Below are 18,736 nucleotides of genomic sequence, written 5' to 3'. Positions count from 1 at the left end.
AAGGTTTGGCAGATGGAATACAATGTCGGAAAGTGTGAGGTCATCCACCTTGGAAAAAAAAACAGTAAAAGGGAATATTTGAATGGGGAGAAATTACAACATGCTGCGGTGCAGAGGGACCTGGGGGTCCTTGTGCATGAATACCAAAAAGTTAGTTTGCAGGTGCAGCAGGTAATCAGGAAGGCGAATGGAATGTTGGCCTTCATTGCGAAAGGGATGGAGTACAAAAGCAGGAAGGTCCTGCTGCAACTGGTATTGGTGAGGCTGCACCTGGAGTACTGCGTGCAGTTTTGGTCACCTTACTTAAAGAAGGATAAACTAGCTTTGGAGGGGGTACAGAGACGATTCACGAGGCTGATTCCGGAGATGAGGGGGTTACCTTATGATGATAGATTGAGTAGACTGGGTCTTTACTCGTTGGAGTTCAGAAGGATGAGGGGTGATCTTATAGAAACATTTAAAATAATGAACGGGATAGACAAGATAGAGGCAGAGAGGTTGGTTTCACTGGTCGGGGAGACTAGAACTAGGGGGCACAGCCTCAAAATACGGGGGAGCCAATTTAAAACCGAGTTGAGAAGAAATTTCTTCTCCCAGAGGGATGTGAATCTGTGGAATTCCCTGCCCAAGGAAGCAGTTGAGGCTAGCTCATTGAATGTATTCAAATCACAGATAGATAGATTTTTAACCAATAAGGGAATTGAGGGTTATGGGGAGTGGGCGGGTAAGTGGAGCTGAGTCCACGGCCAGGTCAGCCATGATCTTGTTGAATGGCGGAGCAGGCTCGAGGGCTAGATGGCTTACTCCTGTTCCTAATTCTTATGTTCTTATGTAAGAAAATATGGCTTATCTTAATATTTGATAAATTATAGTGTGAATAAAGGATGGCTTGGAGTGAATGACAATGTAATGGCCTAAGGAGCTCCTGCTGAAAACAGATGAGACTTTCATTTTAATATTTAAATCTGTTGTAAGGTGATGCATATTAGTACACATGCAATTAAGTATCTGTGATTCTTACGGCAATGCGATAAGCGCTAAATTCAGCCGCATAACATCAGCAAAGGGGTAGGCAGATTCATGGCTGACAGGAAGTCAGCATTTAAAGGGCAACTTACTCAGTGTCTGCTGTGGTTCAGAGGGTAGCACACTTACCTCTGAGTCAGAAGGTTGTGGGTTCAAGTCCCACTCCAGATACTTGAGCACATCAATCAGGCTGACACTCCAGTATAGTGCTGCAGTGCTGTTGGAGGTGCTGTCTTTCAGATGAGACGCTAAGCTGCCCTCTCAGGTGGATGTAAAAGATCCCATGGCACTATTTCGAAGAAGAGCAACGGAATTGTCCCCGGTGTCCTGGTCAATATTTATCCCTTAATCAACATAACAAAAACAGATTATCTAGTCATTTTCACATTGCTGTTTGTGGGAGATTGCTTTGCAAGTTGGCTGCACGTTTCCCACATTACAACAGTGACTACACTCCAAAAGTATTTCATTGGCTGTAAAGCGCTTTTAGACATCTGCTGGTCGTGAAAGGCGCTACATAAATGCAAGTTTTTCTTTCTTTTACTGGGCCCATAATTTCACATGGTGAGTTGCGCCAGGTTTGTGCCAATGAGTCATGAGTTGCACCTGCCAATGCTCTTCCAAACAAAATCCGCCAGAATTTCATGGGTCAGCTCATTGGCATATCCATTGGAAGATCTATCAGCACAAATCCTGTTTAAAATGGGATTAATGGGATTGACTTGGAAATTAGAATGCAGCTTTAAAAAGACCATTCTATCAAAAGATTGCAGTAGCAGACTAGGGGAGCAGCAGGTAAGTAGGAAAGTATCTGGATCACTCAGCTCACTATTAGTTACCTGCACTGGATGGCTCATGCCCCTCTTTATCCTACTTTTCAAAAATGTTTCCCACTGCAGGATCCGGCACTATCAGCCAAAGGAGGGACAAGGGTATGGAGAGGAAGAGAAGAACACACCCTCCTGGATGTGATTAGGCAAAGGGGAGACAATCTGCTGGGCCTCCATGCAAGGAAGCCTCAGAAAAATATATCTCGTGCCATGTGGAGGGAGGTGGTACTGGCACTGAGTGCCAACTCCTCTACCCCCAGAACTGCAAACCAGTGTTGCAAGATGTTCAATAACCTGACGAGGGCAGGCAAGGTAACACACCAACCAGTTTCCCTCTACTTGCTTTGGCATCATGAATACCAGCACAGTCTTTACTTTATAAAATTAATAGCTCCACAACTAACCCTTTGCACTGCACTTTGGTTAAGGGGACACTAACTGGGGAGCTTACAGTTTGTGTCATCATCTCCCCCCAACAAAATTACTCCCATGCAGAACCTTAAAATTCCTTCCTCCACTTTAATAAAGTGATACCAGCAGATCTCTTACAACAGTTGTTCAACTGGGAGACTGTCCTCAATTGCTAGTTTTTACCTAATTCACTCAATCTTGTTGAAGGAGTAAATTGGCACACAATGCCCTTGAGAGAAAGAGCACCAGATCATGGGTCTTTCTGATATTAAGGAGCTCACCTCCTATGAGGGGCAGGCTATGGTGTTGATGGGAAAACACTCTGCTTTCTGTAGGTGCTGATGAGTTTGGAGGCATAGTGTTGGTGCCAGATTAATGAATGCACATCGACACAGTCACTGCGATATCCTTGTAAAGCACCACATGATCACAAGCTTTCACCCGGTTCTCAGGATCCTAAAGGTAGCAATACTCACCCATTCTTAGCTTTTACCTTTCCTTCCTGTAGGTCCACTACAAGACTACAAGAACAGGGGAGGGTGGAGGGGGTATGGGTTAGATGATACAGAAGATGGTAATGAGGAGGAGGAGGAGTAGAAGACAGAACTTTTTCCTCATGGATTATTCGGATTACAAAAGCGAGATGGATGATGAAGAGAGAGAGAAAGTCAAGGTGAAGCCCAACCAATGTGTTCCTGTACAAACCCAAGCTGCTGCTCTATCACAAGCCCCTCAATTTCACTCCAACATCACTTGCTTTTTTACTCCCATGCCCCAGCTTAGATAATTTCACCTGGAAGAATTAGATAGTGTTACTGTGGATGTTGCAATGGGTGATTCACAGAGCACAAAGGAGCTGGAGGTTTGGGAAATGGGTGAAAATGTGTCAGTTTCCCAAAGGAGGTTGAGGATGGTTTCAGGGTACCCGTTGAAAAGAAGGACATTCAAGGAACATTACACCTACCTGCAGGCTCTGAAGTCAGGCTCTCAGCATTTGCAGTAACTGGCAGATGTGCCCTTTGTGTCTACAGCCCTCGCTTGTGGTGTCAGAGAAGCTTTTTCTTTACTGTTGATATCAGTGGAGCATGTGGTGATTTATTTGAAATCTGCAGCAGACCCACACCTAAGAAGCTACCAAGGACCAATAGGTGTTTCCACTTCCATGGAAACACTGAGTGCAGCTCTGGTGGCATTAGAGGACAGAATAGTACCCTGCTTCCTGACTCTGGTAGCCAGGAGGCAGGTTAGTGTCTCGGGGCTTTCAGGGTCTAATAACTGGCATCAGACCAGCTAGCCTGCCAATCAGTGAGGCTAGAGATTCAGGGCCCAGTGGAATAGCGACAGCTGGAGATAACCTGCTTGATACCACCATATGTCAGGACAATGGCACAGACCAAGCCCCTGGGCACCCCACTCAGAGCATGGCACCAGTGGCACATAGGAGCTGATACCTGACTGCCTAGGAACAAACTCCAGAGATGCATCCAGATGTCCCTCGCAGGTGAAAACTGCAATATGAGGAGTGCCACCACAGTCCCATGATTCTCTTGTCGTACAAAAGCAGCCAACCAGCTGTTGTAATATTGGCCCTCAGCTTGCATCTAGGAGAAGCACTGGAATTGGAGAAAGAAAGGCATATTTAGCCACCATGGGCAATTACAATGTGAGGAAACAATAGAATCGCTTGTGTTTGCTTTAGAGTTTGTTTTATGTGCACTTATATTGTGCTTTATTATTCATGGAGATTAAAGTAATTCAGGTAAGTGAGTACTTAATTTATGCTGACCTATTCAATCAGATTATGTTATTGGTATATCATGTAGGGCAAAGGGGTGTGATGCGTTTTCATGTTTTTGGATGGGTACTGGATTGACGGATTAGTCCAGTGACAGCAGTTATAGAATCATAGAAACTTACAGCACAGAAGGAGGCCATTTGGCCCATCATGCCTGCTCTTAGAGCAGTCATGCTCAGTTCCACATCCCTGTGTTTTATCTGTAACTCTATGTTCTTCATCCTCAAGTACCTGTCCAACTCCCTTTTAAAATTATTAATGGAATAATCTTCCACCATATTTAAAGGAAGAGTTGGCTCAGAATAGATAGCACCCTGCATATCAGCTTCACACTCTGCTGGCCAGGTTGTTACGAAATAGATGTGAACATGTCACTGATCACTTGTGCTCTGGTATCCCTTGCAGCAGTCACTGAGGAGTCCTCTGAGTGACTGTATTGTAATTCAGCCTCCAAATCAATTAGGGACACCTCCCCAGGAAAGTCCAAAGCTAAGCCTTTTTGCATGACAAGCTATAACTTCTGCAGAACACAAGAGCTGGAGCATCCAACGGGTCATGGCAACGAAAACGCTCCTTTGAGACCCCCATGGTCCTCTCAATGACCACACTGGTAGCGACATGTGGCTTGTTATAATGCGCCTTTGCTACTGTTTTTTGAGGACTTAGCCTAAAGCCTAAACCAGAGATAATAGGGTGAGAAGAAACTGTTCGTTTTCTGCATTCTTTACCCATCCACTTCATGTTGTGTAAGGCTAGCTAGCCTTATCTTGGCAGACGCCCTGAGGCTACACATCTTTTTGCTTATCTGCTCTTACAGCCCAAGGACGTTTATCACTACATTCACTCTGGTAGCCATCTCCTGCCAAGCAACCTTGACATCTATTTTGCCATGAATCCTTTACTGCACTTCTTCCATTAGCACCTGATGCATTCTGCCTCTTTATTCCAGCTATGATTCATTCTCTGCACAACAATGGAGTAGCCACCTGAAATAGCAGCTGTAGCCTTTAAGAATTGCAGCTACATGCTATATCCTGCTCCTCTCCCCCACCATTGATCTCAAGTTCTGCTGGCAGGCCAAATCCAGGCTAGGAGCACACAATGAGGCTGACCTTTCAAAATCCGGTAAGCTGGTGACACAAATGCTCAGTCCAGCACTAGAGTAAACTCTAAGCTTACTGCTTGGTGATCTCATCGTTTAGTAGCTATACTGGAAAATTCACCCTTGGATTATAAACTGCAGGATCAAAGCTCAAGCTGGTGAGCTCAAATATTAGATCAAAAATTTGAACTTGCTCCTTGGTACCTTTTTAATAAATGAACACTATACTTTTTTAACATGGCTCATTTTGTTAACGCTGTTATTTTTGAATTGTGTTGGCTGAGAAGAATGTATTTATACTGATGTCTTATGACGTCACCAAAAGGTATAAGTCATGTTTAACTACAGCCATGTTACAATATATTATTTTGGTCCATAAATGCTATGAAGGAAACTATGAAGTCGACTTTAAGTTCCAGCGAGTTTCAGGTGGGCGGGGCAGGGTGAGTGCAAAGGCCCTGATTTGAGGCCAGGAGCATTTTAACGCGTGGGCCTCATCTACATGCTGTTGATCAGCTGCCTGTCTGCAACGTGGAAGGCTGCAGTAAAAGTTCTGCCAGCCATCTGGCACCAGAGGAAAGCTCACTACCAAGAAGGTCTGTCTCGAAGAGGGGGATTTGGGGAAAGTCTCCCAGGAGGGAAGGATGGGGAGTCCAGGGAAAGAGAGGTCACAACTTTCCTACCTGCTCCTCCCCACCCCACAAAGGAGTAGTTTCCACTTATCTTGGAGAGCCTCTTCGTACTCCCTGGCAGGAAAATCTAGACGACTTTCCCTCTCAGGCCCGAGTTAAGATTAAATTGGGGGTCACATTGTTTATTTAATTCATGAGGCTTCCACCAACATCTGGTGAGCACCTCAGCCACCGAACAGCAAAGAACAGTAAAAATGGTGGACAGCAAGATTTCAGTGGCAAACGGGGTGGTAAGGATGAAGCTGCCATTTTAAAGGCCTTCCTGCCCCATTCCAGTGGGCAGTGTGACTTAAAATTCCCACCTATATGTTAAATAGGAAAAGCCTAAATTTTCTGTAATAATGTTTCCCACTTAACATTATTAAGTGGGAAAATAAAAAGCTGGTACAGATCAGCAAATATACATTATGTTATTATGTTATATGAACATTTTCGGTGATTTGAATTGAATTCCACGCTGTAAAAATAATATAGGGATTTACTTTTGTCTATTCAAGAGTGAGTAATTACACTAGCAAGTGCAATTTTTCATGTGGCTTTAGCCTTGAACCCACATTAACAATCCTAGCCTAAAAATTCAAACTCCTCATTCATTCACAGTTCAATTACAATTTACATTTTAGTCCCTGTTTATTAGTTGAATTAATGAGATAAAATAATGCAAAAGTATATCATGTGAGTTACGCTGGCTTAAACTTTCCAAACTGGACAAAGGTTTTTATGCCACTGCTGTAATATTTCGTTTGGAAAGGATTAAGAAATGTCTAGGAAATGCCCAACTGAAAAAAAAACATGTTTAGTGCAAAGAAAAACAATGTGCACTTAAGGATATTTCAGTTTTCCTCCTTACCTCTTCCTCTTCCTCTTTCCTAGCTGATGTTCCTTCCAGTCATAACCTTGACCGTTCATCTCTTGCTAAAAAGCGATTTACATTGCAGGGTCTTTCCAATCGCAGACCTCAGCAGAAAGGTAAAACAACTCAGTGCTGGTGTAACTTCAGTGTCCGTCCTATTCCTCATGGCTCTTCACCTTTCCAAACTAATACCTTGTCACTATTCCATACTCTCTCCATGTGTAATTTGTAAGATATATTTACTTGTGTTCTATGTATAGGTTGTGTTGTCTAATTTTGTCATCTGATTGTCATCAGTTATTTTATAAAATCTATTGCTCACAGATGTGAACATTGCTGTCAGGGGATCATAAACCCTAAAAGTTAAACAATTAGCTGTTAATTTGTGGATCATGCAACTCATGATATTTTGTACATTTATATCATCAACCTTGGTAAAACAAAACTTTGCAAGGGCAATGTCTTCCCTGTTTAGTCACAAGAAAACTTTTTTTGTTTAAGTTGATAAACACGTGGAGAGATTCTTCAAAATCATTTGAGATCACGGTGCAGAAAGATGGAAAATGTGGCTGGTAAGGCCTCACCACCCGAGTGGAATTCCTCCTCCCCCTCCCCCCACCCTCCCATTGCCCATTCCTTTCCTGGCGCGTCACATATGAAAGTGAAAGTGGGGCGCGGGGGTTGGGGATGCCTTGGGTTACGGCAGATTTCCCTGTTCTCTGCCACATTTACCGCCATTTACTGGAACTATGTGGAAATTGGAGATAGGCCATGTGGAGTTTGAGGACAGACCCCAGGAAGGGGAAGTTAATACCCAAATGGAAGAAGAGGGCCTTATAGTAGCCTCCATTCCCTCCTTCAAGCCAAGAGACAGCAGGTCTCAACCTCATTCCGATCTTCAGGTCACTTCTGCCCCTCAAGTCGCTTGTCGGATCTTCTGGTGCAGCAGCTCCAGCGTTTCTTCACTGACCCTGGGAAGCTCTGTCTTAACAGTGGGAATCCTTTCAGGCGCCCTGACCTAGGAAAATGGTTCAGGACCAGAGCAGAAATAGAAGTAATGCCCCATCAAAGCTCTACCCTGAAAAGGAAAAGCCAGGCATTATTCATGTTACAGAAACCGTCATCATGATGTGTGGCTCTTCTGGGATTTCTGTCCTGCAAATAGTGGCACTCAATCCCTTTGACCTTTTCAGATATGCCTGTATAAACTACATGTATTCACAGAGAATTGGAAATAATTTGAGGACAAGAGGCAGGAAGTGCTTTGCAAGTGACTGCACCCAGTGTCTGGAAAACCCATTAAAGGCTAGAAAGGCTTATGTTTTAGTCTTATTTAAGCTGGCAGAGGAGCAATTCCAAGTAAGCCTTATTATTTTCAATTTATACCATTTACATGTCACCATATGATCAAAAAGTAGATAAAAATCAGAATAACTTTTAACGCAGAGTGGGGTGGCGAGGGTGGGGGGAGGGGAGTTGTTTGTTCTGGAAAATGCCACGTGTTCTATTGCAAAACCATTGTAACCATAATATAAATTGTACAAATTAAGACAAGTGAAAATTTCAGACATGCTCACATTTGTAAGTGAACTATGACCAAACTATTTGCCTGTTTTAACTATTGCAAAATATAAAAAATGTGGGCCTAGCAATTGGTTTGTGTTGACCTAGTTTAGTGTCAGAATCAAAAACCACATCTAAACATACAGTACAAGCTGGAAATCCATGGGAAATTCAGGCAAGTATGAATAAGTGCTAGTGAATCTGTGAAATGTTGGTGAAACTGCATGAAATATAGCGGACCACACAGAAGGTACTTTTACAACAGTAATAATGTAATTTCTTTTAAAAAGTTTGAATCAATTAAACCTGAGATAAAGGGGTTGTCTTATGAAGAAAGGTTGAGCATGTTGCGCCTATACTCATTGGAGTTTAGAAGAACGAGAGGTTATCTTATTGAAACGTATAAGATTCTGGGAGGACTTGACAAGGTACCTGATTGCGGCGGAGCTTTCAGGTACCGCCGGGGAGAGGTGCGCCAATGTGTAACGGCGCGGATTGTGTTACCGTCGTACTTTCGGCACTCTCCCGACCCGTCGGTACAGCCCTGCCAGCAGCAGTAAGTACGAAAACTTGCAAAAAAGGTACATTAAAGTATTTATTTTTAAATTATTTTTCAGTGACTTGCTAGCTAAGGGTTTTGTGAATTTATTTGCAATTTTTTTTTCCCCCTCCCACGGCCTTTGTTGCAATGCAAACGACCACGGACTAAAGTTGCCAATACTCGCGTGTTGCACCACGAATAATCGTGCAACACCTCCTTTACCCCCGGCGCAGACGTAAAGGCCGAAAGTTTGGTCTAAAAACGGTAGCGCAATGTAAATGTTAATTTTCACATTTTGCAACTCTTTTCACCGAAAAACCCCGGGCCGAAAATCCGTCCCCTAGAACTAGGGGGCATAGTTTCAGAATAAGGGGCCGCCCATTTAGAACTGAGATGGGGAGGAATTTCTTCTCTCAGAGGGTCGTGAATCTTTGGAATTCTCTACCCCAGAGAGCTGTGGAAGCTGGGTCATTGAATATATTTAAGGTGGAGATAGACAGATCTTTGCGCGATAAGGGAATAAAGGATTATGGGGTGCGGGCAGGGAAGTGGAGCTGAGCCCAAGATCAGATCAACCATGATCTTATTAAATGGCAGAGCAGGCTCGAGGGGCCAAATGGCATTCTCCTGCTCCTATTTCTTATGTTCTGTTTCTTATGTTAATAAGACTAGATTGATTTTTTTTCAGTTTTTAATTCAGCGTCTCAGATACATATCATCAATGACAAGCTAGATACTGAAATCAATTCTTTTACTGTACCATCTGAAAGATTATTTGACCAAATTGAATTGATTTCCTCCTAATAGTAGATAACGCATCACCTAATTCAATTTTAGTCACTCAACCAGATGATATATTGGATGTTGAAAGTTTTTTCCTTGTTCCATGCATTTATCACTTGGTTGAGCACTAAATTAAAGGTAATTAGCGTAATCTAGTTTGACATTGATCACTTCAGGAAGTGAAATAAGAAAGGAAAAGCTGCAAATGCTGGAATTCTGAAATAAAACCAGAAAAAGTGGAAATACATCATGGCCATTCTGTTGAAGGGTACACACCAAAAACATCATAGCCTGTCTCTTCTCTTTACAGGGCGGACTGACCTGCTGTGTAGTTCCAGCTTTTTCTGCTTTTTTTTAAGGGAGTGAACTAGATATTAAATAAGATCAAAAACAATCTGTTAGGTATGCAGTGTGAAAGATGTAAAAAGATACAAAATAGTGAATGGAAGCTCTACTAAAATTAGCTGAGGATAATAAAAATGAATATTAGAATGGTGTAGAAGGACAACAGATAGTCAAGCTAAATAAGTAAAATGTTGAAGATGAGATAGAAGGATTAATTTTACAAGTTGCACTACCAACCTGACACCTCACCGCCAACATTACATATCGGAAATTAGCGCATGCTCTACCCACAGCTTTCCACCCAAATTCCTAATAAGCACTCTCAATAGGTAAGGCTCTGTGTGAGAAAAATGATTGCCTAAAATTTACACTGAAGCATCTTGGCAATATAAAATGTCATTATGTCAAAATAAGAATGTGAGGGTCCAACATCCATGGGTGTGCAGCACAAAGACCAGAAGACGGGCCAGATACACCAGGTCCTGGCTTTACGTCAGAGTGCCCACTTGGCCAGTGATATGAAGGTGGCGGAAGATGGGCCACAGACTTCCTGCATTGGTAAACCCACAACCTTGGCCTTACAAGAGGTCAGGGCACTTTGGAGGCCAGCACCTCTGGTGAGTAGACATGTACCACTGTTCCTCGGTGGATGTGGGTACTAAATTGGGGTCCAGACCAGGACTGTGGCCTGAACCACCAAAGATCATAATTTTTTTGATGAATGTCATGCGACCCATTTACTGAGTCCTGTTACGGCTTTCATGCTCTTTTCACTTTGTTGCTTTAAATGTCGAATTATACACACACTCAGTTGTAGTAAAGGCAGGATCAGGCATTTTATTCAGACATTCATACTAAAGAAACCAAGTATGAATGTTACTGAGACACAAACACTTCACAAGCCAACTTTCTGCTTGCTGCGGTTTAAGTGGCTGCTTGTGAGGCACACCCCTTCCAAAATTCCAGTGTCTAGTATCCGTGTGCCAAACTCTCATTTTTATACCGAAAAAGCCTTTGAACTCTTATTTCTTTGCATGTTAATTGTCTAAATGTACTATGCAGACGATGTAGAATCAAAATGACATTGTCTAGAAATCACGGCTAATTGCTTTCTGAATCGTTTAACATACAGACGATGTCATCAAATTATTATTCACATAGTAACAAGGTACACTCAAATACAGACAATGTCACGAATTACTATACACAACTCAGGTTATTATTTGCATAGTAACAAGTTACACTGAAACACTCAACATTCAGACAAACGATTAGCCATTATCCTGAAGTCAAGTCTCACTGCCATAAATCGACTCCCACGATGAAGTACTGTAAACACACAGGTGATCAGATAGACACATTTGAATGGCAACATGGCTCCATATAGTCTAGCAGCCTGTTTTGATCCAAACATCCTGTTTTTAATCCAAACTTCAATCTTCAACTTTTAACCCTTTTGATTTCTCCAGACTGCATCGAGTCAAAGAGTTTCAGAAATGCAGGCTTGCACTCCCACAAGTCCCAGGTCAGATTATTTCAGGGAGGGGGTGTCCGAGATACCCAGTACGGACCCGGGAGGCTGGAATTTCTGACCCATTGTGTAACACATAATGTAACGAGCAGCCCTGGGTGTTCTCGAGTAGTGAGTAGGCTGGTGAAGATAGGAAATGGACAGCCAAGGACAGGAGTGGAGGTTGATAATATCAGCAAATACAAAAGAGAGTAGGATAAGTGCCTGGAGAAAGTTTTAATAATTGGTATCATGAGTTATGATGTTCCAAGACACAGGGACTGGCCAGATGAACTACAATGCCCTTTTCTGGTCCTGTACATTCCTATGTTCCTACTTCAAGCATCTTCAATTCAGAATTTTATCTACCACACTATGCTGTTTTGTGTCTCATATTTTTACTATACTTCCATATAAATTTTCACCTCACCTTTGTATCCCAGGAAGTTACAGTTTAGTGGCAGTTGTGAAACAAATTTCCACCAATAATTGTCTTAATAAACTAAGAACTATACTTTGTAATAAAAAATACTTTTATAAATATTTCATCAGTGCCTTCTTGATTAGTCAGTACTATTTTGGCTTACAGGAAAGGATAACTAGGCCATTTACTGGGACAATTTGTTGATTTTGTTTAAAAAATGTTATTAAGTTACAGAGTACATATTCCAAGAATAATCTTGTGAAGGAATTATGTCAACAAAAGTGGATCTCATTTGCCAGTGGGATGCCACATTTTTAGCCTTTCTACGTACTAATGAGGTGCCTTTTGTTCCCCTTCTCTATTTTATTAAGATGATGGCTCATGCTACGGTATGGTATGGTTCCTTAGGAATGATCCTCCAGTATCTAACTCCATGGGGGTAATGTTAACCTAACTCGCGGGCAGGAAACCCATTGGATTGGGTGTAATGCTGGTTTTACACCCCACCCAATATTACTCTCCATGGACTTCATGCGATATTTAATGTTCGTTTTCCCTGAGGCAGCCAGTGTTAGTGCAAACCAAAGTTGCAACAGGGACCTGAAACAGGCATTACACCCTTATTTGCATATGTAGCTGACCCAATGTCTACTTCAGGTGTGGGTAAAGGCCACTTGTTTGTCCTTACCCAATACAGTGGGCGGCACACTTCCAGTTGGAAGTGTGTGCACGCTTCCTGCCTGTCACTTTGAGGCCTTAGGAAGGTTCGTAATGCCTAATAAATGGATGTTACCCAATTTAACTCGTAGCAGCCCAATTTAACCCCCAATTGTCTTACTAGCCCTACTAGTGCTCCAGCTGAGAACAGCTAACACAGCACAAACCCACTTTCAAAACTGTCATCTTTCTAGTCTGACTGACTCAGTACCATGCCACAATGTACATTTAAGTATTAAGCTATAAGGGAAACTGTGTTTTTAACAGTAAACCATCAGATTTTCCGTTGGATACTGAGAAAAAGGAGCATGGTGGCCTTCAGCTTAAAACAATACAGATAGAGCCAGATCACCAGATAGGTAAATACTACATACACAAAGTTACGTGGTACCCGGCAACAGCTTTCTGTCTGCTTCATTGAAATGTTAAGCAGCCAATGAAAAAGTCTTTAGAAACAGATAATTTCTCATCGATAGAAGTCAATTTAAAATAAAAACTAAAGCTGCGAATAGAGAATATAGGGGAGTTAGTTACTTTGTATTGAGAAAATATGCATATTTGACACAGATGTGCAATTGGTTCCTATACTGCCCTTTCACCTTTGGGATCTGAGTTTGACTGATGAGAGGAAAATGTATTCTCTCAGCTGTCTGTACGGGCCCTATATGAAATTAGTTTGGACAGTCTGAACCCACTCCTTCACATTGTCGACAACACAAAACTGGCCATTATTGGATAGCAATCTCACCCAGAGAGGCCATATAATTGGTTGATGTCAAAAATGGAATATTTCAATAACTTGCTCTCATGTAAAAGAAATATCTCAGCACATTTAAAAGGCAGAAAGGTGAACACCAAGCAGGAAAAGAAAGACATTTAGCGTAGACCAAAGGCACAATCAAAGAGAGGGTTTTCTAGGAGGTATTTAAAGTGAGGCAAAATGTCTATGCGAGAGAATTCTAGATGGCCTTAAAATAATGTTGACAGTGATTTGGAGGTTACAGCTTAAATGATTGCTCCAAACCATTTCTCATGGGAAAATTCTCTTCCACCACCACAACTACCACCTGTAACTGTAAATACGTGATTAAGAAATTAGATTGAAGATTACATGGGCAATTACAGAGCGAGTGAAAGATGATGGTTCCTGAAATAAAAACAGAAAATGGTAGAAATACACAGCAGAATCTTCACATCTGAAACGAGAAAAGATAGGTTAATATGTAAAAGCTCTTTATTAGACATTCTGTGCTTTCTGATTATGGATTTGCATCATCTTCAGTTTAAAAAAAAAAAATCTTTATTTGATGGTTTTGCTGACGTATATATTGTGGGAGTTGAAAATAAGCGGCCTTGCAATGGAAAGGATATGACAGTAAAAACTCAGCTGAGGGCTGAGCAGGACAAGATTACAAATGGTCTGCTTGTTGCCTGGGAAATGGGGTTTCGTCAGTGGTAAGGGGGCAGAGTTTGTGGCAGGGGCTCGATGTTGGGCAAGCGTCCAACAGAACGGAGGCAGTCAAGGGATTGACAGAAGTAGTGAAAAGGGTGAGCTGTATATTATTAGCGTACATATGGAGGGTGATCCCTTGCTTGCCAATGATGTTGCTAATGGTAGTATGTAGAGAAGGTAGAGGAAAAGGCCAAGAATAGATCCTCAAGGGGGTCCCAGAGGTGGTGATGCACCGAAAGAAGATAAGCCATTACTAGAAATGTATTGGTTGTATTCAAATAGGTAGGAATCCCATGGAACTGGATGACAGAGGAGAGATATTAAAGCAGGATTGTATGGTGAACCATGTCAAATGCTTTGGAAAGATTGAGGACGAGGAGCAATAATGCACCGTGCCATAGTCACATAGGATATTTTTAGTGACTTTAGTTAGGGCTGGTTCAATGCTGTGAGAAAGGCAGATGCCAGAATGCAGGGATTTTAGAGCGGAATTATGGGAGAGGTGGACATGGGACTGGGAGGTGTTAACAAATTGAGAACCCTTCACTGCTGAAATCCTTAAATATGCTTTTGTCACCTCTAGACATTAATACTCTAACATTCTCCTTTCTAGCATCCTTCACCCTCCAATAAACTCCAACTTGTCCAAGATTCTACCACTTGTATCCTGTCCTGCACTGTCCCACTCAGCCATCAATCCCCCTCCTCGCCCGCCCCCCCCCCCCTCCGCCTCCCAAATGTAACATTCCTCTGACTCTAGCTTCTTGCACACCGTCCCAGCTCCCTTTCCCCCACCATAGATGATAGAGCCTGACAGCTACTCCCCGGAACCTCCTCCCCAAGTCATATCTCCATCTCTCTCCCCATCTTTTGCTCTGCCTTCAAAAGGGTTTTTAAAAGTCATTGCCTTGACCAAGCACTCGGTCACCTTTCTTGATCTCCCTCTTCCTAGCATATGCTGGCATACTTTGTTACATTAATGGTGTTATATAAATGCATGTTATTGTTTTTGTTCCTGGGACCATGGAAATGTCATGTCAAGGACAGAAATCAATTGAGCATGTATATTGCATGCTGTAAGGTTAGATAAATATTCTGGAATTTCACTTCATTTACCTTTGGGGGCATCAATGGAGAATTTTGTCTCATGAGATTAAATACATTGGGTAGAGTCCTTGGTAAACCAGATTCTACATGACCTTTTCTTATTCAATGTTTTCTTATATGTTCTTAAATATCGGTCTTGTGGTAATGTCAGTGTTATGGAGATCACGTCCTCTTTATTTATCTTTTCAAATTCAGTACCAGCTAACCATATGGAAAAAAAAGCTATTTGTTTCTCTTTAAGTCTATAGAACTACAGCTCTGCTGTGTTCAGGTGTTATATTGTCTGCCATATTGACTAAAAAATACTTGTATTTTTGTACAGTAAAAATTTAAGATAGATATTTTAGTTTTTTTATATTGAGTTCATATGAGATCCAGAATTTCCTGGTAATATTTGGAACTGAAGTCATGAATGTGATATTTAATGGAAGATTGCTTTCAGTTGTCTCTGGAGAAAAGTAAGAAACAGCTTGCATGATATTGAAATTACTTTTTATTAAAACTAATTCTGATTTATAATCCTCTTTACATAGAATAAAGGAAATAGATATGTATCAGCACAATGATCTCATTATCTTCACCAATCCCATATAAGCAGAATGCATACTGGAGAACAATGGAAAACCCAGTTTATTTTATTGCTCTCTCTTGTGTATTTTCTACATAATGCATGCCCTCATATTTTTAATAGCTCAATCTATTTTCTTTATTTGTTGGAAAACATTTCTGAGCATTCAGTGCAGCTGATGCAGAGAGTCTAATGCTAGCAAACACAAATTCCAATATTATTCATTACTTTGCTGTGTAAATACAGTTCAACCGAATTCTCTTCAGTTAAAGCAAAATATTGAAGAATACACCTGTTTGTATCTGCAGGAAGTAGACCTCAAGTGGTAAGGAAAAAGTCATAAATTATGGATTTAAAAAATAATGGTATCAAACTGGAGAAAATAAAAGTATTTTGAAGAAAAAAATGCATTTTGTAGATCAACTGTAGGCTGCAGTAGAAGAAGAGTATTCTGGTATTATGAACTGTACCTGACCAGTGCTTGACCATTATTTTCCTGTTGCTCTTCCTGGTATGCTAACCAGTCTCTTTTCTAATCCTAGCATGCATTGATTTTCTGTATTCCCAGAATCACAATCTAAGGAGCCAACTGTAATTCGCCGCATTTCCTTAGCTTCCTCTATCAGTGCTTCACGAAGTAAAGGTACATTATAATTACCATTCCATTCTGCTCTATTCCTGGTTTTTGACTAGATTATAACAACAGGAAATATTGCACTTCTAAAGCCCTGAAAGCACAGAAGAAAACTCCAAATTCTCTTGTTGATTCTAATTTATAATCCTCTTTGCATAGGATAAAGCTGTCTTAATATATCCATACTACAATTGCTAAGACATCCCCTTGAGCAGACCAGAAGTTTGAGGATCATATTTTAGATCCTGTCATTCAAATCCAATTGATACAATTGGGAGTTTCACTGTTTGTTAGTTGGACAGTGGATGAACAGCAGTTAGCAGTGGGATGTTCTGTGTTGAGAGGGAAATAGTTATCATGGGGGGGAATTTGAATGTTCTGATCCACGCGCAGCGGTGGGCCTGGTAGTGCGCAGGGAACCCGGATGCCCATGTTTCTCTGCACGCTGTGGAGATTTAACCTCACAGTGATGTTACTGACAGGTTGGCTTCCAGTCGGGAGGGGAATGCTGGTGAAGAGGCTGCAGCCCCAGGTAGGTATGAGCCCTGTCCCCAGTGGGGTCCGATCCATGACCAGGGGGGGAGAGGGGAGTCCAGTCCTAGGGTGTTTCAATCCCGGGGGATAGGTCCGATCCAGGTAGGGGAGGGGTTTGCATGGGGGGAGGGGGTTGTTGGTGGGGAAACACTCCTGCTCCACCCTGGCCCACAAGAAATGCTCCACAATGTTGTCCTCGCCTCGCTGCAACTGCTGCAAGTCAGAGGCCTGGGAACTCCTGCAAAGCAGGTTAAATCTGAGGCTTCCAGCCTTATTATCATATTTAAAGTGCCAACCCACCTCCTGGGAGTGGGTTGCCTGCTCGCCCCCAGTCCCGCCTCCTTTAAAACTGGAAGTAGATGGGTCGGGATTCAGATTTTTAACACTTTAACCTCCCACCCGACCCAAATCCCCCCCCCACCGCCCTCCATTTTTTGAGCTTAAAATTTTCCTCTGCCCATGTGTCTCACTCACAACTGAATGTGACCTCTCATTTGTTGGTGACAGAAAAACACTGTCAGTTATGTTATCCAGGTCCACAGCCCAGAATGTCCTATCCTTCAGACTGAAGGGCACAGTGACATACTGTGGAGAGAAAAACTGAAAACTATATATGATAAAGGCAAAAGACAAAGTCTCTGATAAAGTGTGTATTGTCCCGGTCTTATACAACAATTTCTGCATTTGTGTTTTATATATGTTCCATAAATTTAAATTCCATTATAGGTGCAATTTCCAGAAGAAAAAGATAATTCAAAACTTTTGTTAACATGGCATAAATCAGATTAATATTGAGTTTATTTGGAATTAATCCAGCATGGCTCAGGTTGATTTGTTGATTAAACTTCACTCTGCATTTACTTATGTCCTAGTTATTCTTTCTAGTTATCTTCCCTTTTCTCTCCCAAATCCTGAAAGTGCTGACCCTTGCTCATGTACGCTTCCACTGGTACCTCACCCAAGTGGCCATTCTTCTGTGTGAGCCTAAACAGTGAATATTAGCATGTTTTTCACTCTACACTGAAACTAATTGGGGCTCTCCAACTGTTCCCCTGGCTTAGATCAGCTAACCCAGCACAATCTTTATATGGAGTCTCTAATCTGAAATAGCTATTAATTTGAATTCATATTAGTATTCTCAGTGTAAACTGTGCTTAAATGTTGTTGTATCAGTGGTTTACTTTATTTCTTCTTTATTCCATTCTTTAATTGCATGTATCAGCGTATTTCATTTTATCCCATGACGTTTGCACAGTGAATGTTCACAAAATGTACTCCTAATGCAGATTTAAATTATAACTAAATTTGGAGGTTATTTATATCAGTGATATAGTCACCTGACATTTGTAACACTAAGAACATGCCTTCAACTCACAGCTTTATGATTATGTGGTATGTGTACTTGCAAAGTTTGACTTGTAATCTGCAGCTATGTGGTGTGGCATTTTATTTCTTCTGAACTGAGCTGCTAGATAGACAACCACAAGGACCATAGCACAAAATTCATGTACAACTCTGGGCATGGCCCAGAGATAAAATGCTTAAGAATGGTGCAGTGGCATTTATTCCCAGCATGGCCTGACTCATCCAGAAACAGAATGGTGATCAAATCACCATATAGGTTAAAGTGTTACATGTACCATCTACAGTTGGGCTCCTGTGGCATCAATTGATATCATGCATTTGATTCCTGTTCTATGCATACACGACTTGTAAGGGGAGCATAGGGTGTGGGTTCAAATCCACACTCCCCTTGGGTTCTGTACGTGCGATTTATGAGGGTGGGTGAGTAATGAGGCACCAGACACAGTGGGTAAGAGTACAAAATGGCTAATGTTGTTTATCTAG

General features: G+C 41.7%; 1 protein-coding gene across 1 annotated transcript in view; it reads left to right on the top strand.

Annotated features, from left to right (window-relative positions):
- The window catches only part of LOC139265891 (guanine nucleotide exchange factor DBS-like), a 429,407-nt gene that overhangs the window by 363,382 nt on the left and 47,289 nt on the right, over nucleotides 1–18,736 (top strand). The window contains exons 27-28 of the mRNA XM_070883437.1: nucleotides 6,730–6,825; nucleotides 16,289–16,363. Of these exons, the coding sequence (XP_070739538.1) occupies nucleotides 6,730–6,825; nucleotides 16,289–16,363 (171 nt within the window). The remainder of the gene's footprint in view (nucleotides 1–6,729; nucleotides 6,826–16,288; nucleotides 16,364–18,736) is intronic.

This window comes from Pristiophorus japonicus, chromosome 6, assembly GCF_044704955.1.
Source record: "Pristiophorus japonicus isolate sPriJap1 chromosome 6, sPriJap1.hap1, whole genome shotgun sequence".
Lineage (NCBI taxonomy): Eukaryota > Metazoa > Chordata > Chondrichthyes > Pristiophoridae > Pristiophorus > Pristiophorus japonicus.
Note: the sequence above shows the minus strand (reverse complement) of the source record. Positions and strands in the feature narration are given on the sequence as shown.